Source organism: Orcinus orca, chromosome X (assembly GCF_937001465.1).
Source record: "Orcinus orca chromosome X, mOrcOrc1.1, whole genome shotgun sequence".
Taxonomy (NCBI): Eukaryota; Metazoa; Chordata; class Mammalia; order Artiodactyla; family Delphinidae; genus Orcinus; species Orcinus orca.
In genome coordinates, this window is record NC_064580.1 from 74,712,195 (window position 1) to 74,731,674 (window position 19,480).

Here is a 19,480-nt window from a genome sequence, read left to right on the forward strand (position 1 = left end):
GACACAGACTAGCTGAATGGATCCAAAAAAATACCCATATATATGCTGTCTCCAAGAGACCCACTTCAGACCTAGGGACACACACAGACTGAAAGTGAGGGGATGGAAAAAGATACTCCAAGCAAATTGGAATGAAAAGAAAGCTGGAGTAGCAATACTCATATCAGACAAAATAGACTTTAAAATAAAGACTATTACAAGAGACAAGGAAGGACACTACATAATGATCAAGGGATCAACCCAAGAGGAAGATAATTGTAAATATTTATGCAACCAACACAGGAGCACCTCAATACATAAAGCAAATGCTAACAGCCATAAAATGGGAAATCTACAGTAACACAATAATAGTCGGAGACATTAACACCCCACTTACACCGATTAACAGATCATCCGGACAGAAAATAAAAAAGGAAACACAAGTTTTAAATGACACAATAGACCAAATAGACTTAATTGATATTTATAGGACATTCCACCTAAAAGTGGCAGAATACACGGTCTTCTCAAGTGCTCATGGAACATTCTCCAGGATAGATCACATCTTGGGTCAGCAATCAAACCTCTGTAAATTTAAGAAAATTGAAATTGTTTCAAGCGTCTTTTCTGACCACAATGTTATGAGATTAGAAATCAATTACAGGAAAAACAAAAACTGTAAAAAATACAAATATATGGAGGCTAAACAATATGCTACTAAATAACCAAGAGATCACTGAAGAAATCAAAGAGGAAATCAAATCATACCCAGAAAAAAAATGACAAAAACACACGATGGCCCAAAACCTATGGGATGCAGCAAAAGTAGTTCTAAGAGGGAAGTTTATTGCAATACAATCCTACCACAAGAAACAAGAAAAAAGAAATATCTCAAATAAACAACTGAATATTACACCTAATGCAACTAGAGAAAGAACAACAACAACAACAAAAAAAAAACCCTCGAAGTTAGTAGAAGGAAAGAAATCATAAAGATTACAGTAGAAATAAATGAAATAGAAATGAAGAAAACAATAGCAAAGATCAATAAAACTAAAAGCTTGTTCTTTGAGATGATAAACAAAATTGATAAACCTTTACCCAGACTCATCAAGAAAAAAAGGGAGAGGACTCAAATCAATGAAATTAGAAATGGAAAAGAAGAATTTACAATGGACACCACAGAAATACAAAGGATCATAAGAGACTACTACAAGCAACTATATGCCAATAAAATGGATAACCTGGAAGAAATGGACAAATTCTTAGAAAAGTACAACCTTCCAAGACTGAACCAGGAAGTAACAGAAAATATGATGAACAGACTAATCACAAGTACTGAAATTGAAATTATGATTAATTATCTTCCAGCAAACAAAAGTCCAGGACCAGACGGCTTCACAGGCAAATTTTATCAAACATTTAGAGAAGAGCTAATACTTATCCTTCTCAAACTCTTCCAAAATTTAGCAGAGGGAGGAACACTCCCAAACTCATTCTACGAGGCCACTATCACCCTGATACTAAAACCAGACAAAGATGTCACAAAGAAAGAAAATTAGAGGCCAATATCACTGATGAACATAGACACAAAAAGCCTCAACAAAATACTAGCAAACAGAATCCAACAACACATTAATGGGATCATACACCTTGAACAAGTGGGGTTTATCCCAGGGATGCAAGGATTCTTCAGTATATGCAAATTGATCAATGTGATATACCATATTAAAAAATTGAAGAATAAAAACCATATGATCATCTCAATAGATGCAGAAAAAGCTTTTGACAAAATTCAACACACATTTATGATAAAAAAAAAACTCTCCAGAAAGTGGGCATAGATGGAACCTACCTCAACTTAATAAAGCCCATATACAGTAGACGGCAAACCCACAGCAAACATCATTCTCAATGGTGAAAAACTGAAAGCATTTCCTCTAAGATCAGGAACAGGACAAGGATGTCCACTCTCACCACTATTATTCAACACAGTTTAGGAAGTCCTAGCCATGGCAATCAGAGAAGAAAAAGAAATAAAATGAATCTAATTTGGAAAAGAAGAACAAAAATTGTCACTGTTTGCAGATGACATGATACTATACATAGAAAATTCTAAAGATGCTACTAGAAAACTACTAGAGCTAATCAATGAATTCAGTAAAGTTACAGGATGCAAAATTAATATACAGAAATCTCTTGCATTCCTATACACAAACAATGAAAGATTGGAAAGAGAAATTAAGGAAACATTCCCATTTACCATTGCAACAAAAAGAATAAAATACCTAGGGCTACCTAAGGAGGCAAAAGACCTGTACTCAGAAAATTATGATACTGATGAACGAAATCAAAGATAACACAAACAGATGGAGAGATATACCATGTTCTTGGATTGGAAGAATCAATTTTGTGAAAATGATTATGAAAATGATTATACTACCCAAAGCAATCTACAGATTCAATGCAATCCCTATCAAATTACCAATGGCACTCTTCACAGAACTGGAACAAAACATTTTAAAATTTGTATGGAAACACAAAAGACCCTGAATAGCCAAAGCAATTTTGAGAAAGAAAAACAGAGTTGGAGGAATCAGGCTTCCTGACTTCAGACTATACTACAAAGCGACAGGAATCAAGACAGTATGGTACTGGCACTAAAACAGAAATATAGATCAATGGAACAGGACAGAAAGCCCAGAGATAAACCCACGTACCTATGGTCACCTAATCTATGACAAAGAAGGCAAAAATATACAATGGAGAAAAGACAGCCTCTTCTATAAGTGGTGCTGCGAAAATTGAATAGGTACATGTAAAAGAATGAAATTAGAACACTCCCTAACATCATACATAAAAATAAACTCAAAATGGATTAAAGGCCAGACACTATAAAACTCATAGAGGAAAACATAGGCAGTCTCGAGCCTCCGCAGGTCTTACTTAGAAAGAATTCATGCTTGGTTGCCTCATGCTTGATTGTCTCCTGCCTGTTTGGCTCATGGCTCTTTGTCTTGTGCCTGATTGGCTCGGGCCTGGTTGACTTGTGCTGGATTGGCTCGGGCATGGTTTCCTCATGCCTGGCTGACTCATGATTGATTGGCTTGGGCATGTTTGCCTTATACCTGGTTCACTCATGCTGGATTTGCTTGGGTCTGGTTGCAGTTGACTCATGCCTGATTGACTCAGGCCTGGCTGACTTGTGCCTGATTGGGTCGTGCTTGATTGGCTCACGACTATTTGCCTCATGCCAAGTTGACTCAGGCCTGCATGCATGTGCCAGGTTGCCTCATGCTTATTTGGCACAGGCCTAGTTGCCTCATGCCTGGTTGACCCAGTTGGTTAGTGTCAGGTTGGCTTATACTTGGTTGGTTCATGTCCAATTGGTTCATACCACGTAAGATCGTGCCTGGCTGGTTCATGTCTGGTAAGCTTGATTGATTCATACCCAGTTGATTCGTGTCTGGTTGGCTGAGGGCTATGTGGTTTAGAACTAGTTGGTGGATGATGGGTTGGCAGACAACTGGTTGGCCAATGACTAAGTGCCTTCATGTAACAGGAGCCCTTAACTACAGTGCTGTGGTGGGAGGCTGTAGGATGTTTCTATTTTTTTCTCAACTTGATTCGTTCTTTGAGATACCCTTCTATCAAGATGAGAATGGGAAAAATAAAGGAGTGCTACCTAAAGAAGATTACTGATGCCTCCGATTTGCTGGAGTTGACCTTACCAGCTATCACAGCTGTAGGCTTGGCTGGGTTTCAGGTTGTCATCTGGCCTTTCCCTGCCAACAGGCTGGTAGTGAGGGGAAGAAGAAAATGAACCTGGGAGAGTATTACTGCTTCACCACCTTGCACCATCACTGCATCACAGTGATGAAGTCACAGTGCCCTTATTTACGTGTGTGAGTGCTCCCCCACGTCGTGGGGGAGGGGCGAGGCAGGGGCCGCTACACCATTTTATTTCCTCCTCCCAAGAGCTTAAGAGGCTGAAGCAGAAAGCTGGGAGGAATCTCAGAGCATATGCTTGACACCCTAATAGTGTCCACTGTTTTAACCAACAAATGTAAGGATATTTGTCCTAACCCATTCTGTTTTCCCCATGCCCCAGCCCTGAAATAATTCACTTCCTATTTCTGTTCTGACTTCCACTTATTACCTTTTCCCCACACCATAGAAAGTGGAATGCTTAAAAGGGTTCTCCTATTGAGGTGCTCAAGTCCCTAATGAAGAAAATATTTGTTTACAAATAATTAAGAATAACTATGGCTACTATTTATTGAGTTATTTTATGACCTAGGTTCAGTGGGAGGCACTTTGCATTTTGTCATTCAATCCCACAGCAACCCTATTATCCCCAGTTCTAAGGAAACTGATTCATAAGATTTGGCAACCTAACCAAGACATGAACAGTTGGCAAAGAGCCTGAATTCAGACCCACGTCTATCTGATTCCAACTCCAGGGTTTTTACCATCACACTATCCTGCTCCTTACACATGCTATGCTTATTCTCCACCCCCCACATCTGTAAGATCAGGTATATTGTCCATTCACCCCATCCCCCCTCGCAGAATTCCTTCTCCCATCTTTTTATCTGTTGGCTCACTTCCTCAACAATGTATATTATATAACTGGTGCTAATATTGTTGTAGATGGAGTGTCTTTTATTTTCTAAACATACCAGAAAACATTGGTTGAAGCTGTGAAGTCTCACACTTTGCGAAAAGGTCTTTAGGTATGCATAACTTATTTAATCATCAAAGCAACCCTGTGAGATATATACTCTTGTTCCCCATTTTTATCAATAAAGAAACTGGAACTTAGAAAGATTAATTTTCCAAAATCTAATACATGCCAGAATGGGGAGAGTCCAAAGCCCATCCCATAGATGGAAGGTTCGAATAGAACTAAAGAGTACAATCACCATTTTGCCTATACTAGCTATAAATGAAAACTAGAGAGCCCACCTTCTTAGCATGACAGACAAATTAAGTCACATTGCAGAACTATGCCAAACCCAACACAAATTAGATGTAGATACATTCCTGATCTTGATCGACCTGTAATAACAATGAGAGCTAAAATTTTATGAATGCTTCCTGTGGTGTTAGGCATGGGTCTAAGGAGCAATTTACTTTTATTAGCTCACTTAATGCTCACAATAATCCAGTGAGGTAGATTATATTATTATGTTCATTTTTCAAGTAAAGGAACTGAGATTCAGAGAGGTTAGGTAACTTGATTTAAGTCACACAACTGAAACTCCAGACAAAATAAGGAAAACCCAGTTCTCATTTTGGCTTTTCTGAAATGCCAGAAAAGAGGTGAAGGAATTTTGCTGTTTGCTTTACAAAATTAAATCACTTTCATAATTTATTGTGGGGATGAATGACGTTGCTTTTTTGCTTTATAAGAGGAGGAGACATGTGTTAGGTTTCTGGCTGATGCCTTAAAGGGGTAAAATTAGAAATTATAGTTTAGTGATCTAGAGTTGTTAACAAGTTTCTTTTGTACTTTGGCTCATGAACTTTCCATCACTTGAAGGTGATTTAGGTGCTAGTTTGTTTTTAATTTTTAATGTTTTTTTATCATTATACAATGGTGATTTTAAGGGGACACACAAAAATGCATATTCTTGCTCACAGTTACTTATTAACACAACTTGTTCCATCTTAGAAACAGAAGGAGACTGTCTCCATCAGCCATGCAAATTATCTCCACACTATAACTGGTATATTATCAGGGAAAAAATAGTTTTTTGCAATATTTAAACAAAAGCATCAATAATAAGTCTTTGCCACAAGGTAGAAATGTAATCCAGTTTAGAAACAAAGTCTAAATGATAAACATTGTAACCTTGTTTATATTTAATAAAGGTGTACATATTATTTAAATTTCAGGTTTTTATCATTTCCAGATATTATCAGAAATTTTCTAAAATATAATCTTAGTCTTAACATACAGATCTTTTATTACAGATCTAGTCTAGGTGGTAAATTTTGTAAGCCAATACGTGCCAAATTCTAAGAATTCAAAATGTGTGTTCATGGTCTGCTCTACCAAAATGTTTTTAATTTAGTATGATGTATAAGCCATCTCCCATAGGTGTAAAAACATGGATATGTTTATGCACTTAAACTCTAATTGCTACAATACATTAGACCCCCTTTTCTGAAGATGCTATGTAAAATCCAGCATTCGGAATTCTGACCCCAGCTTGGTTTCATCTAAATGAATATTCACAATTGAGAAAGACATTTATATAATTTTCATCTATAGCAAGCAGACAAATTTGTTGGAATCTCCCTGTACCTCAGAGCCCATCTTTTTCCTGTCCCTTTTAAGTTCACAAGCTTTTTATTTTTACCCCTGTAAGATGCAAACAAACAAAAAGAAAGAAAAAGAAAAAGCAGGAGGTGGGGAGTGGGGTGAGGAAGCACTTAAGGCAAGGAGAACAGAACTAACATATGTGGATATTTTCTGAAATGAAAACTTAAGACATTCATCAATTAAAAGATTAATATTTTATAATATTTGCTGTATTTTATTTTATTAAGAATACATGCTCATTGTAAAACATTTGGAAAATATCTGTAACAGACAGACAAAAAATTACCTCTAGATTTTGCACTGGTTAAAATTGAGCACATCCAAGAATATGAATTTTCTTCCTTTCCAGATATTATCAGCAAATTTCCAATTAAGGGAAAATCATGACTTTGCTTATGCTGTCTCTTTGCTTAGCTGAGGGTGTAGATCATGGGTGCATGGCTTTTTTGTTTAGAAAAGTTCCCCAACAGTAACCTTATGTGAAAGGCAAGATGAGTCCAGCCAGAGCCTAGTCTGGGATGAGGACTGAGAATTAGATTTCTTTGCATATAAAAAGAAGAACTTGGATTTTTTTCCAGGGAGCAATCTGGAGAAAGAGGCTGGGTGTTTCAGGAACTAGGAAAAGAGAGATTAAATGGAAATGAAGAATTCTTGGCTTGAGGAGCAGTACCTGGCCAAATGGTGGTAGGCTAAGGTCTAGGGCAAAAGATAGCCACTAAATGTTCTCTTTAAGATATCAGTATTCAGTTTTAAATTGTTTCCTATTAGATGCTGTATGGAAAAACACTTACCAGTAATTTAGTGAAAGTCAGTAGACTAGCCTTGGTGGTTTGGGGCCATGAAAATGGAGAGATGAAGGCTACATGCCTGACAGAGGTGCTGAAAGAAGACAGCAGCTGCAGGAGTTGAACCCAGGGACTGGGAAAACTGAAGCTTGGACTAATTCATGAACAGGTATCTAAGAAGAAGGTTACCCTAGAGGAAGAGGGGTGGGTAGCGAGCTAGACCCTGCCGTTACCTAGGGTAGGAACTCAAGACATTTGGTTATTACAGGAATAAATGGCTCCAGAAGACTGGGAGACATTTGGGTTACCTAAGAAATGCATAAAATAGAAATTAAAAACCTCTCAGAGTCCTATCTGTACATAACCATTTTTTACATTTCAATGATTCAAAACTATCTTTTGTCTCTCTCTATATATTTCTCTCTCTCTCTCTCTCTCTCTCTCTGTATATATATATATATAATATTTTAAATAAAATTGACATCATAGTAACTGTCTTTCTTTACTTAACAGTGTATTATTAGTCTTCCGCAGCTGCTATAGCATAACATATAACATTTTTTAAAATTTGTTATCATTCAACAAATCTTTATTAAACACCAACCATGTGCCAAATTGTTTGAGCCCTGCATTTATCAAGTGTCAGGTACTATGGCACATGTTTTATATACATAATCCCATTTAATCCTCACAGTGAGGTAGACACAATGATCCCAGTTTCATAGAAAAGGAAATTGAGGCTTAGAGAAGTTAACCTGCCTGATATCGCACAACTTGGGAATGGTTGAGTCAAGATTCAAACTCAGGACTAGTGTGACCTCCTGAGCCCACTGCTCTAAACCAGATGCATAGTCACTTTACTCTTCATGTATATGCTTTCTTTTATTTAATCAACCTCATATTTGATGTGCATTTTAATTGTTTCCAGTTTTGTGGTATCAAACAACTTTCCAGTGAACATATTTGTGCAATAAATTTTTAAAATAAATTTCACTTTAAATATTCCGGAAAGGGCTTCCCTGGTGGCGCAGTGGTTGAGAGTCTGCCTGCCGATGCAGGGGACACGGCTTCGTGCCCCGGTCCGGGAAGATCCCACATGCCGTGGAGCGGCTAGGCCCGTGAGCCATGGCTGCTGAACCTGCGCGTCCGGAGCCTGTGGTCCGCAACGGGAGAGGCCACAACAGTGAGAGGCCCGCGTACTGCAAAAAAAAAAAAAAAAAAAAAAAAAAAAATCCGGAAAAAAACAGAAATTTTTTTGAAAAATAGCAGTAGATGAAGCCCAGACAAAAGCTCTATTTAAGATGCTTAAATACCTGGAATTTGATATATAGGACTCTTAGGAAAATGATCTTCCTCAGTATACAAGTTTCAGCAAATATCCAGGGAGTGTCAAGTTAGAACTTTCTTTTCAAGTTAATTTTTTTTGTAAATTCTAATTCCTCAAATATCTTAACGAGAATCAGAGGAAATTGGTGGAGTAAAGCTATCCTTAAAAAGAGTGTTTTGATACCATTAGTAGCAATTAATGATATCTAAAATTTCTGGGTTTTTCCATTTTATTTTAATAACAAAGAGTAAAATCAGGATAAATTTATTTTTAAATTAAATGAATAAAAAACTAAAAGGATCTTGTAATAACATAATGGAGTATAATCTGCAAAAATACTGCATCACTATGCTGTACACTTGAATCTAATACAATATTGTAACTCAACTACACTTCAAGTTTTAAAAAGACTAAAAGGAAAAATCCAAGTAAACTGGTGCAGCCACTATGGAAAATAGTATGGTATTTCCTTTAACAACTAAAAATAGAGCTACCATATGATCCTGCAATCCTACTCCTGGACATATATCAGGAAAAGACAAAAACTCTAATTAGAAAAGATACATGCACCCCAGTGTTCATAGCCGCATTATTTACAATAGCTAAGACATGGAAGCAACCTAAATGCCATCAACAAATGAATGGATAAAGAAGATATGATATATATATACACAATGTAATACTACTCAGCCATAAAAAGAATGAAATAATACCATTTGCAGCAACATGGATGGACCAAGAGATAATCATACTAAGTGAAGTAAGTCAGACAAAGAAAAATATCATTTGATATCATTTATATGTGGAATCTTTACAAATGATACAAATGAACTTATTTACAAAGCAGAAAGAGACTCACAGACATAGAAAACAAATTTATGGTTACCAAAGGGGAAAGCAGGGGAGGGATAATATAGGAGCTTGGGATTAACAGATACACACTACCATATATAAAATAGATAAACAAGAAGGACATACTATATAGTACAGGGAGCTATATTCAATATCTTGTAATAACCTATAATGGAAAAGAATCTGAAAAAGTATATATATATATATATATATATATATATATATATATATATAAAACTGAACCACTATACTTCAATGAAAAAAAGACTAAAAATAAAAAAAATTCAAGTAATAGAATAAAATAATTCAAGAAATATTTATGAAATAACTTATCCTTGCTTTAATTCTTATTAAGAAATTTAATGTAATTTAAATCCTGCTTTTTCCCCTTCAAAGACTCCTTTTAAACTGCCTAGTAACCCAATTAAATATTATTATAATCTTACTTTTCTAGTCTCTTCAAATATACCTGCTCCTGAACTAGTTCTCTGGGAAAGCCTCTCCCTCCAGTGTATGGTGGAGGCAGTGGACTGATACTGTAGCTATGTCCCCAAAGAAATTTTATTTTCTCTTCCCCTTAATTGTACCCACTAATCTTACTAACTTTTAACCACTTAGTTATTGTCTTCCTGAAATGTCTCCAGTTTAAAAGGAAATCCCAACTCTAAAACAGGAATAATGACAGTCTTTCTCCACCTCTAGTGTAGAAGTAATATTCTTGGAGAAAATGAAACGTAAAATTAGAAGCTCTTAAGAAGAACATAATTCTGGGGTGAAAGCAGACCAAAAAGGATAAGAAAGTTGATGAAATTGATAATTCAGTTCTCTTTGGAGTTATTAGGAAATATGCAAAACAGAAGGAAGCAAAGTTAAAGGAAGCACATTTCCAGAAACTGAGTTTATGTCAATGGTGTTTGATGAGAGAGCTCTGCTTCATTTGAACTTTGAAACTGAAAATCATAGCAGTAAACTATCTTCTGTAATATCCTGGGCTGTTACAGAAAAGGTTATTACCATGAATATTGTGCTTAGTTAAGTACTCAAAAGATGCTGGTGATTTTGCAACATATACTCTAAGACACACTCTTTTTCTTCTACAAGCCTATCTGTTACAAAAAATTTAGAGTTATCCGTCACAGAGAGGGATGAAAATGAATAGGTCCTGCTTAAGTTGGCCCTGGGCCCTGTGCCATCATCACTAGTTTGGTGATGATATGCTCAACTTTGTAATGGCTTTCAGTTGGCTAGAATGTATAGAATTTTGGAAGATAAAGTCAGAATTCATAATACCCTCAAATAGGGAAATAGAGAGTACAAGAACATTGAACTTGGCATCAACAAACACCAAAACAAATCATAACAAACATAAAAAATCCTAGTTCAAGAATCAATTCTGTGTTTCTTAGCAACTTTGAGGCCTTAAGAAATTTAACTTCTATGAGCCGTAGTTTTCTCATATGTAGAATGGAAATAATAATTCCTGCCCAAACTACCTCACAGATTTGTTGTGAGGGTCCACTCAAAAGAAAAAAAATGTATAAGAAGGTACAAATGTAAGGGATTATTTTTATATTTAGAGAGAAAATGATATATGTATAAATGGAAAAAAAGAGATAGTTAATTGACCAAGGATATGACAGAAAATAATTGAATGGCCCTTGTTAGTCTTCTTGACCTCTTCCTCCTCCACACTTCCTCTAAATGTTAACAATCCCTGTGGTACCAACCTTGGTTATCACCTCAAGCTACCCTTTCCATGGGGGTTCTTACCCAGCTACCCACCTGCCATTTACCTACCCACCTCAAACTGTATTCTTTAGCCATATTGAACTTCTTTCATTTCCTGAGTATAGGCCTGCTCCCTCTCAGATTCAGGCAAGTCTCTGTTCTTATGCACTTACCCACTTCCCAACCCCCAACTTCCAATTGCCTAGTTAATATTGACTCACCATTCAAGTCTCAATTTAGACATACTGTTTGCAGAGGTCTTCCCTGACTCCCTTTAAACAAACTTGCCCCCCACTCACTCCCTATTGCACTCCTTCTTCCTCTATATGTCGCAGAAAGAAAACACTCCCATTGGAACCACCTGGGAGCTTATTAAAATGCAAATTTTTAGTATCCACCCTCCAGATTAGCGGGTCTGGTGTAGGACCAGCCTGCAATTTAGCCAGAATCCCAAGTGATTCTGCTGTGCACTAAAGTTTAAGAAGCACATTCTCTCATACTATTCATCACCCTGAGTTAAAATAGTATATTTGTCTCTTCCCTCTAACCTGTAACGAGAGCAGGGACCACGTCTGTCTTGCTCACGATTGTATTCCCAGTGCCAGACATATAGTAGGCACTCAATACATATTGGAGTAAATAAATAAATGAATGACTATATGAAGGAAAGAAAAGAAGGTGAAAGAACAGGTTTCCTAAAGTAGGAAGAACTATATGAACTTTGCATGGCCCTTTGAACCCTGCATCTCAATTATTACAAAGATGTGCTCTAAGAACAAGCATACTAAATGCAAAACATTTACCAACATCTGGACTCACTGTCGTAATTACTGTCAATTATGAGTTTCATAACAGTTTTTAATGGAAAGTGTAGATGATTTTTCAGAAACAAAAAAGGCATGTTCACAACACATCAAACTGTCAAATCTGGTTACTGCCTGAGAGTAGGATTGGGAGAGAAGGTAAGGGATTTGGGGTTTTACTGTATACACTTCTGTATTGTTTGACTTTTTAAAATTAGGAATATATATTACCTTTTTATTGGAGTATAGTTGACTTGCAATATTGCATTAGTTTCAGGTGTACAGCAAAGTGATTCAGTTATACATATACATATATACATATTGTTTTTCATATTTTTTCCGTTATAGGTTATTACAAAATATTGAATACAGTTCCCTGTGCTATACAGTAAATCCTTGTTGTTTATCTGTTTTATATATAGTAGTACATATCTGTTAACCCCATACTCCTAATTTATCCCCCATCCCCTTTGGTAACCATAAGTTTGTTTTCTATGTCTGTGAGTCTCTTTCTGCTTTGTAAATAAGTTCATTTGTATTTTTTAGATTCTACATATAAGCAATAGCGTATAATATTTGTCTGTCTTTGTCTGATTTACTTCACTTAGTATGATAATCTCTAGGTCCATCTGTGTTGCTGCAAATGGCACTATTTCGTTCCTTTTTATGGCTGAGTAATATTCTATTGTATATATGTACCACATCTTTATCCATTCATCTGTTGATGGAAACTTAGGCTGCTTCCATGTCTTGGCTATTGTAAATAGCACTGCTATGAATATTGGGTTGCATGTATCTTTTCGAATTATGTTTTTCTCTGAATATATGCCCACAAGTGGGATTGCTGGATCATATGGTAGCTCTATTTTTAGTTTTTTAAGGAACCTCCATACTGTTCTCCATAGTGGCTACACCAATTTACATTCTCACCAACAGTGTAGGAGGGTTCCCTTTTCTCCACACACCCTACAGCATTTCTTATTTGTAGACATATTACCTTTTAAATTTAAAAAACACCCAAAATAAAATATGTTTTTAAAAGTTCAGGGCTGTGTTACTGATGCCATAATTTATCAATACGCTACTCTACAAAAATGTATTTGGATAGTTGTTTGTAATCCAACTTTCTCTGTGATATTTAGATATTTGGGAATGAAAGTGAAAGTATTTAGCTTCAAATATTTACCTTATTCCTTCCTTCTGTTTCTTTTAAATATGGCTTGCTAGTACATCCTTTACATCACTGAGTCAATGGAGAAGTCACACTAGACAGACACTGAAGCAATGTAGTAAAGGCTTGGAGATGGGGGACCTGGGGAGATGTTGTTTAAGGGTAAAAACTTGCAACTAATAGGTAAATAAGTTCTGGAAATCTAATGCACAGCATAGTGATTATAGACAACAAAACTCTATTATAAATTTTAAAGTTGCTAAGAGACTAGATCTTAACTGTTCTCAACAAAAAAATGAAAGGATAATTATGTGACATGATAGAGGTGTTAGCTAACACTCCTGTAGTGATCATGTTGTGATATATAATTTACACAATGTTGTATGTCAATTACATCTCAATTTAAAATAAAAAAAGAAGCAATATGGTAGAGTGAGAGCACTAGCTTTCAAGTCAGAGGATCCTCAGTTTGAATCCTGACACTGCCAGTTAATAATGCTGTGATGTTAGAAAAATTGTTTAGTCTCTCTGACTTTCATCCTCTTATAAATGTGCTAATAGTACCTTCCTCACAAAACTGTTATAAAGAATAAATGTGAGTTATGCGAAAGTGTCTAGCATAGGACCAGGTGTTCAATAAATGCCAACTTTCTTCTCCACTTTGTTCATTAAACAAATATGTACTGAGCACCTATGTGGCAGACATCACTTTATGCACTGGGAATACACTGGTGCACAAAGCCAGCATGGTCCCTGGGGGACACAGACATTAAATTATATCTATCTGCCTAGAGAAAAAGGTGTGATACATACTGTGAAGAAGAATCAAAGGGTGCTATGAGAGAGCAGCATAGGGTAACCCAATAATTTGTTGGGTTTTCTTTTAACGTGGAAAAGTAGGTATCTTCCTTGGGAAGAAACTGATTAAGAGTTGGCCAGGCAAAAATGAAGGCAAAAGCAAAAAGACCCCTGTATTGCATTAATCTGAAGCATGATTTTTCTTCCTTCCATTTGAAGGTAGAAAAACAGGAAAGTTTGTGTGCCTGTGTGTAGGAAGAGAAAAAAGAATGGAGAATTGCCCACTGGCTTATGTAAATGGTAGATAACATTTCTGAACTCTGCACACTTGAGAACTTATCTCAAAGTCAATCTGTAATGAGCCCATAGGAATTTGCTTAACCAAACATCTACAGTAACATAACAGGCAATATACAGATTTCAGATGAAAAACCATATGTATATCTATATCTATCTATATCTATATCTATATCTATATATCTTGTAGGAAAAAAAAACCCAAAACCGTGTTTGAATGCTCAAGTACTTTTCAAGTCTTTTTACTAGCAAACTGTAAGTTTTCTTTGCAATGTATCAATGCCGTGAAACTTGCAATACTAAAACTGTCCTTCCACATTCCAGTCAATTCATTCTTGAATTATTCCATTGAAGACCTCACCGAATATGTGATCCATTGCTGAGCAATGCCTTAAATTTGTATGTGTGATTTTTTTCAAAAATTGTGAACTGCCTGCTCAAGGTTCTTAGTGAACTCTGAAGGGAAAGAATTGCTTGACCCATGATGTAGTTTAAGCGATTTAAGTATGCTTCACTCATTGTAATCCTGTGTTGCTCCTGGTCTAAAAAATCTCTTCAGGGCCTAGGACAGGGCTAGGTACCTAATAAGTTGCCCAAGACTTGAGCAAACCTCCAGAGGTTGAAATATCCAATGATGACCTTTATTCCTCTCATTACAAATTTCACCCTGCTGATTATTTTAAGCTGATATATACCATTATAGGAAAGTATTCACCATAGTTAAAATGACTCATGAATCAAGGTTCAAAATTACTGTGAAACTTTGGAAAACGGACTCAGGGAGTATTTTAATTTATCAACTCAACTTCCTCAAAGTCTGACATTTTATAATTCTTTAGTGAGGTATTTTACCAAAAGGAGAAGATAAAATTAAATTAAAAAGCGAATTAATTTTTGTTAATAACTTGCTGATTCAGATTCCTATTTAGTTTATTGTGATTTATTGTGTGATTTAGAGCTAAAGGACTTGAATCCTAGTCCCAGCTCTACATCTTTACTAGTTATATAAATTTGAGAGGTTATTTAATCTCTTTAAGCCCTTCCTCCACCACCACCTGCTTTCTCATCTATAAATTGGGGATAATATTTGCCTTACCTCAAAGATGGTTTTGAGGATCAAAGAGGATAATGCATCTGAAAGTACTTTTTAAACTTTAAAGCAGGGCTTCCCTGGTGGCGCAGTGGTTGAGAGTCCGCCTGCCGATGCACGGGAAACGGGTTCATGCCCCGGTCCGGGAAGATCCCACATGCTGCGGAGCGGCTGGGCCCGTGAGCCATGGCCCCTGAGCCTGCGCATCTGGAGCCTGTGCTCTGCAACGGGAGAGGCCACAACAGTGAGAGGTCCGCGTACCGCCAAAAAAAAAACAAAAAACTTTAAAGCACTATACAACTGTAGGTTTTATTATTATTATTCATAGTATCAGGTCTGAAAACAGAAATGTTAGTTCACATTAGCCCCTAATCTAAACTGTGGGATTAGATTGAAGGCATTAACTTCCCTGAACCTCATTCTCACCATTTGTAAAACAAAGCAGCTTACAGTTTTAACATTTTGTGATCTAATGATCTTAATTTCCTCCATATCCTGTTGGCAAATAACAGAAAAACTGATACTAAAAAACAAACAAACAAAAAAAACTGAATTGTTACTGAATTTTTTCAACCCATGCCATTTTATATCATTGTCTTGCATTGCCATTTAGTAGTTACATAACTCTTTTGCATGAATAAATTATTTTAATTCCTCCTGTTTTCTATAATTATAAATGATGATGAAGCAAATGCTGTATGTATATTACCTTATATGGAAAAGAGTAAATTAATCTCCTTGCATTACACAAAAATAAACTGAAGAAATAGATATTTTAGGGAGCTCTTGAAGTAAATAAAATAAGCTTGTACCGGGAGCAAATATTTCTTCCGTGCTCAGAATTAAAACTCAAAAAGTATATGAACTCTAATGAATGAGTATTCTGTTTCAGTAATAACAACATAAAAGTACTTTGAATATATATGTGTATATGTATATACACACACACACAAACACACAAAGTTTTCTCCCAGTGGAACACTTCAAGACAGAAGTCTTTAAGACATTAAATCAAAAAAGAGAAATGTTTGGCTTATAAGAAAGGGAAGAAATGAGTGAAGGAGAATGTAGAAATTTGGAGATTAGATTGAATAAAGGGGAAAAGCATTCATTCAGTTAAGCATTTATTCATAAAACTTTATTGATCATCTACTTTATGTCAGACAGATATTACATTAGGCTCTGAGGAGGCAAAGATGAATAAGATAAATCTCTGCTCTCAAAGTTTTCAGTATTCTTGGAGAGATAGATAGATGATAGATAGATAAAAAGTCGGTGTAAGTGCTGTGCTAGAGATATGCAGAGGCTGGCAAAGGAGCAGATGAAAAGAACATCTGTTTCAAACTGAAGGGTCAAGTAAGGCTTTTTGGAGGAAGTGACATTCTGAGCTAAGTTACAGTTGAGAAATAGGGGTTATTCATATTAAAGGAGAGGGGGTGTATTCCAGGTAGTAAAAGAAGCCTTTATGAAAGTCTGGAGATAACAAAAAGCAAGAAAGATTCCAGAAATCTGCAACTTGTTCAATGATTAGAGTGTGAGGGAAGGAGGAGTAGCAATACATGAAGTTGAAGAGATCAGGGGGAGCCAGATCTTGAAAGAACTTGGTATGACTTTGCTAAGGAGTTTGGCTTTATCCAGAAGTGACTGAAAGCCATCGAAGAAACTTAAGCAAAACAGTGACAAGTTTTGTGTTTTAGAGATAAATCTAATGAAAAGAGGAAAGAGCCAAAACCAGTTGAGAGTTTGTTACTTTAATCTAGATTTAAGGGAAAAAAATGAGGTTCTGAAGTAAAGCTGTGGAGATGGGGGGAAAGGGACACATTCAAGAATTCTTTAGAAGATAGAAGTGAGAAGACTTGGTGACTGACTACATGTGAGGATGAGGGAGATGGTAGGTCATAGGAAGATCCCTAGTTTGGGGCTTTAGTGAGTAGATGGATAAGAGTACAGTTTAATGAAACATGGCAAATAGGAAGGGAAAGGAGCAGGCAAGGAAGCAAAATTATGGGTTCAGCCATAATCAAACTTGAGTTATCTTTGAAATTTCCAAGCAAAGATATTCAGTTAGCAGTTCAACATCTGGGCTGGAGATAGATTTAGACCTACTTTCAAAGACATGGTATTTGAGGACACAATCACAGCGAGGTTACTCAATAAACAGTATAGAAGGTGAGAAGATTAAAACCCCAATGATAGAGTCCTAAGGAGTACCAATGTATATAAACTAAATGGAAGAAGAGAAGCACCTGAAGAAGATTGAAAAGAATTGCCATAAAGGTATGGGGAAAGTCAGAAAGATAGTGACGTCACAGAGGCCAAGGGAGCAGAGAGTTTCCAGAAGGGAGTGGTCACCAGTGTCAGATGCTGTAAATGTTCACAGGAGATAAAGATTGTAAAGTACCCACTGGATTTACCAACAATTAGGTTGTATATAAACTTATTGAGTACAGTTTCGATTTCAGTAAAATGAAGGAAGTGGAATCAAACTGCAATAGGCTGAGGAATGGATAAGAAGTGAAGGAGTAGAAGCAATGAATGAGTGTGACTCTTCCAACTAGGTGTACTATGAAGAAAGAAATAGTGATAACTGAAGGGGCAATGAGCTTGATGGAGGTCTCTCCCTCTCTCTCTTTCTCTATTGACATATTTTCTAGCTCAGATTCTTTCCCCAGCCATGTCCAGTCTAATAATAAGCCCATTAAACGTGTCCTTCATTTCTGTTACAGTGTTTTGCTTTGCAGCATTTCATTTGACACTGTCTTACAGCATCTATTTTTCTGCTTACCTTACCCATCTATTCCTCCATGCTGTCCACTTTTTCCATTAGAAGGTTTAGCATATGAATCATGATAATTTTAAATCTCCAATTTGATAATTCTGAAATCTCTGCCATATCTGAGTCTGGTTCTGATACTTGGTTTGGTTTGCTTTTCAGACTTTCTTTTCCCTGCTTTCTAGCATGTTTTTTAGCATGCTAAATTTTTTTTTTTGAAAAATGGATATAATGTATGAGGTAGAAGGAGCTAATGTAGGTCGACATTTAGTGTGAGGTATTATGTTTAGCTGGAGTTAGGCTGTACTTACTGTTTGCTATAGTTGTGGTGTCAGTGGCTAAAATGTCCTCTACTGTCCTTGTTTTTGCCTCCTATTGTCTTTGGATTTCCCTAGAGACTCCTTAAATAAAGTCTGTGACTTGTAGCTCTCTCAGTTGTAATCCACTGTTATTATACTGCAACCCTGTTGATGTGGCAGTAAGGTATTGGGGAGGGGAAGCATTCTACAGTCTTGTGATTAGATCTCATTTTGTTAGTGGACCTGAGTCCTTGGGCTGTGACTTTCAGAAGTATTTCTTAGTTTTTTTTCACCTCTTGTATCTGAAAAAGGAAAACTATAGTGGGCTGGAGTTGCCTAAATGCCCTTCCCTTAAGTCAGATAAGGCTCTGGTAAAGTAGTTTCCCTTGAGGGCAGGGCTTTGTTACAGAGAAAAGAACTCTATGGACATTTCAAAGTGGTTATTTTCCTCTGGTCATATTTCAGTGTGGTTACTTTTCCCTTCCACCTGCCCAAAATATGAGAAATTTTCATCTGATGTTGTTCACCATGAGAATCTGGTGGGACTCCTGGAGTTAAAATTAATGAAAGTGTGCCCACCCCCTAGACCGGGCCCCAGGAGTTTTTTAACTCTCCAGCTGGTCGATGCTCAGCCTCCAGCAATTCTTCAATTAGCATTTAAGTGTTTCTACCAGTTACTGGCTCCAGTGGCTTCTATTCCAGATAAGACAATCTGGACTTTTATTTTCTATGTTCACCTGTCACTCTAGTTTTGGGGGCAATGACTTGGCCTGTGACCTCAGTTCTCTGATGGGTCTACGAAAATCACTGATCTTCAGTTTGTTCAGCCTTTTCCTTGCTGTAAGGATGGGAGTGACGACTTACAAGCTCTTCATGTACGGGAGCTGAAACCAGAAGGCCATGATAGCTTTCTACTGTCCCCCTGCTTCTACCCTTTACCCTTAAAGTATTTTATCAGTAGCCAATGTGATGCTTTTAAAAACTTAAGTCATATAATTGTAACCGAGCAGGACCCGATGGAGCCTTCTCAGAACAGTACCCCTCCATGTCCTCCACCTGCCTCTTGTCTGTAGAAAAACTGTAGCCTCCTAAGCTTCCTCGAGTTCCAAAGAGTACATTTAATCAGAGAAGTGAGAAAATGCAGAAAGAAAGGAAAACAGTCAAGCAAGACAAAATAATAATAGTTTAGCCATTAAACAAAGTCAAGGATATTTAGTTCCTCCTCAAGGGCTATAGATCAGTGCTCC

At 36.6% G+C, this 19,480-nt stretch overlaps 1 protein-coding gene across 1 annotated transcript in view; it reads right to left on the reverse strand.

Annotated features, from left to right (window-relative positions):
* Window positions 1-19,135, reverse strand: part of SATL1 (spermidine/spermine N1-acetyl transferase like 1) — a 42,101-nt gene extending 22,966 nt beyond the window's left edge. The window contains exons 1-2 of the mRNA XM_049704517.1: window positions 19,098-19,135; window positions 3,249-3,528 (exon numbers count right to left, since the gene is read on the reverse strand). Of these exons, the coding sequence (XP_049560474.1) occupies window positions 3,249-3,528; window positions 19,098-19,135 (318 nt within the window). The remainder of the gene's footprint in view (window positions 1-3,248; window positions 3,529-19,097) is intronic.
* Window positions 19,136-19,480: the final 345 nt, after the last annotated feature.